General features: G+C 39.9%; 1 protein-coding gene across 5 annotated transcripts in view; it reads right to left on the bottom strand.

The window, feature by feature from the left end:
• Positions 1 to 550: 550 nt before the first annotated feature.
• Positions 551 to 8502, bottom strand: part of LOC139144862 (metabotropic glutamate receptor 3-like) — a 75344-nt gene continuing 67392 nt past the window's right edge. For all 5 annotated transcript variants that reach the window (XM_070715676.1, XM_070715679.1, XM_070715678.1 and 2 more), the window contains 2 exons: positions 6356 to 8502; positions 551 to 2334 (listed from right to left, as the gene is read on the bottom strand). The exon at positions 6356 to 8502 is cut by the window's right edge and continues 732 nt beyond it. In XM_070715676.1, coding sequence (XP_070571777.1) covers positions 1930 to 2334; positions 6356 to 8419 — 2469 coding nt within the window. In that variant the 5' untranslated portion in view covers positions 8420 to 8502 and the 3' untranslated portion in view covers positions 551 to 1929. The remainder of the gene's footprint in view (positions 2335 to 6355) is intronic.

Genomic DNA, 8502 nt, shown 5'->3' with positions numbered 1-8502 from the left:
GTCTGTCTGTCTGTTCATCTATCAACCTATCTAAATCTAATCATCTGTCTCTCTATCTCATCTTTCTATTTTATCTATATATAAATCTACCTGTAAATCTATGAACCTGAAAACTCGCCCAGATCAATCAACGATGGTCCATTACCCCTTGAATTACTGTATGGAGTTTCATGAGAATAACATAAATGTGAATTATTACTTAGCAAACCGTCATATGCGCACTCTGACTCCATTATCATACACATCGAATCTAACTCTTTACATGAATTCAAGTTTGAGAAACTGAGAGTCTCCTTCCTAATCAATCAAAAGATAACGGGCAGATCGAGACTGTTCTATCCTGAAGATATATTGTAATATTATACCGCATAGTTCAGAGTTCCAAACTGGAGAGCCTATCTTCTTCAAAACCTAACCATGACCCATCCATTGAATATGTAAACCGTTGATCTTTTGTGACATTAAGTACTATGATCCGTTAGTCGATGTTCTAAATTACAATTTAAAACAGACAAGAACTATAATAAGCATACCTGTATTCAATAAGTAATATATTTTGGCATATTTTTTAATGTAAGAACCATCTATCAAAGATCGCAAAAGCTAAGCAAGCCAGTCCACAGACCGTGCATGTAACTTCTTGTCAAATCGTTGAGTGATCAACGTAAGTGCTGCAGGGCGTCATATGAGCCAATTATAGAAGTGTAGCCATGGAAATGGAGGAGTCCGCAAGAACAGTTAAAAGGCATGAGGCATGTCTTGTGAGGGTGAACGCTAAAATTCTCCTTGAGAGGTGAGCGAAACTTAAAGGAACACTAATTGGCATCGAATGATGTTGCCAGGAAATCGCCGCCAGGCCTCGTACCCTTTTTTACCTAAATCTACATTTGTCGACATGACAAACGTTTTTGAAGACATTTTGAAACGATCGTAAACTCAGTGTCAGTCTTTGTATAGCAAAAACAGAGTGACAAACATTGCTTCAAAATGTTTTTAACAACTGCTGATCGCCGTATAAAATGTAAGTATGACAATTACTTGTAGCCAAGGAAAAGTTTTTAGTGCATTAGGTCAAACCACATTGACATATTTCAAAAATGGTAATTTTTATAATATTGTCGTAAAGAGTTAGCAATGTGACAAAAAATTCAAAAAAGAGAAAATGCTGCTTATCTCGATATTATCGAAAAAGTACAATAAGTCTGTAACATTGCCACTTCCACCGAAGGAGATTAACCTTTTCAAAGTTATCGTCCTCTCGTCTGTAATTGGCTGACATTATTGCATAGTAAATACCACATACGCCCAGGATGAATCTATACTAACAATAAAAGACTAGATAAACTAATGCTCTTGGCCACAGTCCTTTGTTATGTATTCAACTCTATCTCGTTGATGTCTATAGGTGAAAGTTATTAATAACATAAACGCATCGTGTTTGTGAGCTTTAATACTGAGTAAGTACTAAGTTGAAACTGTAGGAAATTAGCCTATTTGCCATAACAAAGTAATATAAATTACTATTTATCAGCCTTCTTACACGCCCTTACTGTCCTTTGTTTGTTCAAAGCAGATAGTTTAGCTTCTAGATTTTACGAGATTTGTTAAAAGTCTTCGAGTACAAACATTGACCATCATTTCAAAACCAACGGAAGCGACGAGAACATCACTCTTCTTCGTGACTTAAGTTGAAACTAAGGCAAACGTTGAAAGACATGACCGGCAGTCATGCCCACTGCAAGACTGAGATCTTAATTGGATGTAAAAAAGTGGATAACAAACGTTTTTTGTTTCTATCTCGGAGGGTCTCGTCGTTAATAAGTCACGTTGTTCTCCCGTGAATGCCACAGCATGACCGGCATGATTTCCTGGCATTCCCGGCATGCATTTCCAGTAGTCAAGGTGGGTTTGGAATTTTGAGAAACGCCATCAGGTCGGTAAATTCTGAGTTCTTTTGACGTCAAATATCTTTGGCCAGAACATAAAGACGAGATTAACCCACGCATTGATAATGACGGTCATAGAGAGAATGCAGACTTTCAAAATGGCGTCTTTGATGACAAAATAGGTGGGAATGAACGCCAGCCAGATCACCAATACCGTGTACACCGTCCAGCCGATGTGTCGAGATTCGTTGTAGTTGTCCGGCACTTTGCGAGTCTTGAAAGCGTAGAAACAGCAGAAGATGAGCAGCAAGAGGTTATAGGTCACCGAGGTTATGACCTCTGCTTCGGTGATGTTGCAGCTTAATTCGATTTTCTTCTCTGTCAGGACTGGCATGACCTCTACAGGTTCAGGTGGAAGAACGATTACCCACACAGTGCTAATAACTACCTGGAATGAAAATTAAATAATGCAAGCTTATTGGTTGGTTTAAGGTTGGACATTTATTCTGTCTCACATACATTTATCACAGGACGATGGGATGAGAAAAGATACACCGTTCCTCCTAGTTTGAATTTTTGGCAAATTTGACTTCATAAAAAGAACATGGTCGCAGACTCAATACTAAGAAAATTTTAAATTCGAGGAATTGTGTATGCGGATTCTTGGGGAAATCAAAATCGGCGACAGTATGAGCAGAGAGCCATTGCTATGGTAAGCTAAATTTTGATGGGGTTTGAAGATGGAAAACAAATCATTTTAACGTAATTTTGATTCCGCCATCGTGTAAGCGATTCCTAGGAACAATTCTTTTGCTATCCGAAGCTTTACGAAAAACTATGAAATATGATAAACTCGTGATTCCGAACTTTTTGAGTTTAAAGCTACATCAAGTGACAGCAATCGATTCATCTCCATGGAACTAAATCCCTCTCTACGACAAAGGTATTTAGAAATTAATTTAGAGAGAAATCTAGACTGACGCTTATCTTACAAGACTTTACTAACACCTAAAAAGGATGATGCACTACGATATACCAAGAGGGCGTATATCTAAAAGGTGTCGGTGCTAATCCTGGTGGACGCTAAGACGAGAAATGTAAAACTCGATTCACGCATATAGTGTCTGCGAAAAAGTATTGTTTTTTCCTGCAACTTTCATTTGTTTACATTAAATGTCAGCTTCAGTGATATTTGAAGTGAAAGGTACGAGTGTAATATATCTATGATTACGTTAATCGCTCTCAGACTGTTATTTGGTAAAAAAAGCAAAATACCAGTGCAAAAACTATTCCCTCTACAAATACGAACCCCTAAATAAGTATAGATAGCGTGTCGATTCTGAAAAATATTGTGCTGGGAGGAATCAAATATTGTCAGCTGTTAAATTTCATGAATTTACTGTGAGAGTTTGTTTTCCTACCATCATGCCTTGTTATTTTTTTACATTTTGTATGGTTTCAAATTTATTGATATTTTACCACTAATTGGATTTTAATTCCGTGTATTTATTAAGGATCTCTTGGGAGATTACAGCCTTATTGGGTAATTTTAACTCGATTTGAGCCCGTAAATTGGCAATCCTTAAATGTGGAATAACAGGTAAATTAAGTTGTGCCTGGTCCAACATGTCTAATGTTCGACTGGCATGTGCATAATGGCTAAATTTGTTTCAATTACTTCTAAATTGTCGTCCAGACCACAATGCCATTGTTATCAATGACAGTAATCAGAATTGTGCTTACAAGTGCAATATTCAGTATTTCAAGGTCACCTAGGAAAAATATGAAAATTAGGTGGTTTACAGGATAAACATTGCAAAAATTATGAGAATAGGAAAAAATGTTTCAGCTATTGTCCCTCCACATTCATAAATAAATGGAAATAATTAAAACAGCTGCAAACTTGTTGAAAGTTTGTTTTCAGAAACTTCCTATCAGCATAATAAGATCTGTTTGCCTTATGAATGGGGCAAGCACAAAATGTAATTAACGTCATTAACAAACATCATTAACAAAATTAATTTTTCCCCGATGAAAATAATTGCATCCCATTATAAAATCATTAACAGAGAAATAATTACAGAGAGATTATCAGATTTGACCAGTGCCAACTTTCAAATAAGCTGGCAGTAAAACTGAAAAATCTTGGTCCCTTCTATAGCTTTACACACAAAAATGGTGCGGTTCCCTTGCAAACAATCTTGTACAAGTCAACGGGATACTTTCATTGTTGAGAACACCTATTTGTATGTCTCTGTGTGGCGATGCCTTTTGAAAAGAAGGCATACAGGAGGTATGTGGTATGATAATGAAACCATTTTGGGTATATATACCCTGTACAAATATACGTTGGTAAAATCTTAACCACATCTATAAGATTTGCAGTAAATAACTTAACTTGCTTGGTACAGCATATTCTGAATTTGCCCCAGTCTTACTTCCAAACTTCGTGTACATTTAGTTGACGCATATCATTCTCTACGTTAATGCAATGCTGCTAAACGGTTTAATAAAAACTGATGTTCATTTGTGTTAACTTCGAGATGCATGTAGATATAATCTCTTTTAGGAAAACTGGCTTTACACCTGAGGTGATACGACAATAATTATGCCAACTCTTAGGGGACAGTTACAGAACTGAGAGATTGTATTGTGTAATCTTTTATTTGATATAATCAAATGCGATTTCCAGTTACGATCCCATGGTGACGTTCATTTGAAGTGCGTATAGGCACGTCTTTCATATGATGAAACTCATAATGATACTGTGTATGCATGATCGGAATTAGAGCTATTTTATGTGGCTTTGGAGTGATGACAATACAAACAAGGCTGCGTTCACAAATAACGATTAGGGGGGCTGGAGGAATCGCGATTGAAATCTTATTTTTTTTCAAATCCCCCTCAATACCCTAAAAACTTTTTAAATGCCCCCCTCTATATGATCAAAATTTTTTAAGTCCCCCCCCCCCCAATTATCACAAGCACGGATATTTGTAAAGGATGTACGCGCAAACAAAATAAACACGTATTGCGCCGTTCCGCTCGCAGATGTTCAACATTACCTGTTATTAGTACTTTGTAAAGTCATATTTCTAAGGCAAGTTCTTAAATTAATTAATTTTTAAACGCATCAGTGAACTTTTTGGATTTATCAGTCTAAGCCAACTTGAGTTAATCCAAATCTGGCCAGGCCAATTGCTCCTGCCAAAGAGCACACAAAAGTATTCAAATTGTGAATTCTGGCTAATTGCCATATTGTAAAAAACTGAGCACAGTGACCCACCAAAAATTTGTTTCAAAAGTACAAGACATATATAAATTAGATGCTACTCAAAACTGACAATATTGGAAGATTAAAATATTCCATCAAATAAATGTTTTAATCTCTGAAATTTTGGGTGTAATGATGGCAAATTAGGTTAAAAAATAAGTAATTCCATTTAGTCAGATATTTTTTCATTTAGTCTTTACTGTTCAAAGTTTTACTTTTGTATTATTTTATGACGTGACTATGAAAATTTAGAAAATTGAACATGGTGACCCCCACCTTTTTTCTTTACTATTGTTCTCAAATGCCAGAAAGCCTCCTGGTCTTCCATGTGTTGCTCTCTGGCCTAATCTTGTGTACAAGTATGTTTCACTGTCATGAGCGTCATTTGACACAAAGCTCTTCTTCAACTACTATGTACATCAGAGTCAGAGGTATCTCTATCACTGCTCAGGTATGCAGTGACAGTGACACTGCAGTAGCAGGGCAGTATCTGATAGTGACACTGCCCGTAGGCAGTAGCTGTATTAACTTTGATAATTTTGACAATATTTTTGTTGTTTATACAGCTGTGTTCTTGTTCTTCTCCCTACAGCATGTTGAACTGTCCAGTATTCAGCTTGCTATCACAGCCTGTGTATGTGTACCATGCATTTGTATCACTGACAACTGACTGTCACTGATTAGATTATCACCAAATACACATTTATATATACATGCTTTGTTGACAAATTAATATGGTGTGTTTGATTGTGCTGTAGGAAGACAGTAAGAAATTGAAGTTGATATATTACATAGAAATATTACAAAATCATCAACAGTTGCAGCTTCTGCCCTTTTACAAGGCTTGTTTGTTTTTTGTGATAAATCACACATATTTAGATTTTTTTAGATAAAAGTAATGAAATGTGACAAAATGGTTCTCGATTTTGTTAAATGATTACTAACATTACAACAATTGGATGACATAAAAATGGTATTCATTTTCATTGAATCACCTACAAAAACTTGGAATTGGAAAATGTAAAACATAAAAGGGAACCAAAAAATTTTCAAGTCCCCCCTACAGGCAGAGCAAAATGTTCAAGTCCCCCCCTACTACCCCAAAAAATTTCGAATCCCCCCCTGAATTCCTCCAGCCTCCCTAACCATTTTTTGTGAACGCAGCCTAATAACACCTAGATCTGACAAAACTTACCTCTATGCTGATAAGAAGTAACGAAATAGTGATTTGGGAACATGGTGAGATCAATCTTGGTGGTTTAGCACTTTTCTTGGCCGCCGAAAATATTCTGTAAATTCTGTTGGCTCTGGCCAGTATTGGCGCGTAGATGATGGCGAAGCAAAGCGTGAAGCCGAGGCGATTTATGAAGCAGGTAACAGGCGTTGGCTCTGCGATAAACGTGACAACCATCGAGAATGATATTACTATACCAAACAATAGAATGGTGGAGAGTTCTCGACTTGCTGCCTTGATGACAGGGTGTCTTCGATGATTTATGTAGAATGTGACCACGGCGAACACGACGACCACGCCAGAGGCGGCAAAGCACAGCAAACCTATGGCTATGCCGTCGGCCCACTGTATGTAAGTGGCAGGGATGCGCTCACAGGTGTTGGTGCTATCGCTAGGCCAGAACCCTATTTCACAGCGCTCACAACCAGTGCCGTTCGCGTTCACGATTTCATTGATGAAACAAGTCCAGCACTCCCAGCAGCAACCGTCCTGTCGATAGTTAGGGACTTGTCTCGGAGAGCAAGACTGACCGCACGATGAAATCGGCGGGGTGTCGCCAGAATTCCAGTGGATCGGCGTATCTATCAGCACCTTCTTGTTGTTGGTGTCGACCCTACCGACATTCAACAGCTCGTATCTATCATTCACAAACTGCAGGACAAAGAGAGGATATTTCGCCATGATGTCGCCATGACTGTCGAAATTCATCATACCGCTGCACCCTTCAAACTGATCCCGGAAAAGATAGGTGAGAAGTCTGTCCCCGTTCCTCGCACCTTCGATCAAGCTCTCGCACCTGTCATTGGTTCCCGGGCACAGATCCCTTCTCATTCCGTCCAGTGCAGACGCGAATGCGTAGACTGCGTCCGCAACAGGTGATGCGTACGTCTTGCTCTCCTGCACGTGGAAACTGGCATTACAACTTACGTCAATGATAGTACAGTTTAAGTATTGGTCATAGTACTCCTGAAACCAAGGATTGTCCATGTGGTTCTCCGGCGTCAGGTAAGTAAAGTGTTCCTTGAGTCCGCCAACCTCTGTTTTGACCGAGCCGACGAAAAGCCCGCCGGCAATCATGCCTCCGTGACCCCCTTGTCCGACATCGAGGGCCTCTCGCTCAGTCGTGATAAAAGTGAACAGTTTGTCGGCGTTGGCACGTTCTATCCCCGCAAATAGCATATCGAGCTCCCTGGTCAGCGAGAATAAGACGACGACGGTCGCCAGCGTGTTCTCCATCATTATCTCAACCAGTCGATCGACAAAGTTAGCAGAGTCGTCGGAAGACAACTCGAAGCGCCCGGCGATGCAGATGTCATCCTTGGAAGCGTCAATGAATTTGTCGATGGCATTCCTGCCGTAGTGTTCGGCTGAATTGATGGTGAAAACGTAGGTCCAGTTGAAATGCAAGAGCAACTCCACGATGGCTTTGGCACGTTGGCCCTCTGGTGGTACCGTTCTCAGAAAATAAGGGTGTGTCGCTTTATCGCTGAGCGCATCACTGGTCGCCGCGTGACTGATCTGTGGGAGATGGAAGAGGTTTAAGAGTTTGCTGGTTGGAATCGCGTTAGCACTGAGCGGTGGGCCTATTATCCCTACGATGTTCTCTCGCTGTTGCAGCTCGGGGCACTCACAGTCACTTTCCTCAATGCGGTGAACGTCACCGGGCACGAAGTGCAGCACCGCTGCGAGCGACGACTGTTCCGTTCCGCAGTCGTCGAGTATCTGAAACCCGAGTGTTATCCCGGGCAAAATGTCATCGTTCTTGTTTATGACTTCGATCGCATATGCCATTGCCTCCACTCGAAATATCTCCCGCAAAGGTCTCGTCAGGGAACAGTTGTGCGTTTCTGAATCGGTCCAATGCAGTGTGAAGATACCGCCTAACATCAGGTCACCGGGTTGCAGATAGGAAACCTTTTCGTGACGTTCCATCAAATGGTATCCGTTGATCAACTGCGCACACAAAGTGCCATACAGGCAGAGAAGAAACTTCCAAACGTTTGCCTTCACTACTTTGTTGAGCATTTTCTGCCAAAAGTCATTTGGGTGCGTTTCAGACACCAAAAGACGTTCAAGACGACGTTAGTGCTTTTGCGACACGGTATATG

This window comes from Ptychodera flava, chromosome 12 (genome assembly GCF_041260155.1).
Source record: "Ptychodera flava strain L36383 chromosome 12, AS_Pfla_20210202, whole genome shotgun sequence".
NCBI classification, from domain to species: domain Eukaryota; kingdom Metazoa; phylum Hemichordata; class Enteropneusta; family Ptychoderidae; genus Ptychodera; species Ptychodera flava.
This window is presented reverse-complemented; position numbering and strand designations above follow the sequence as displayed.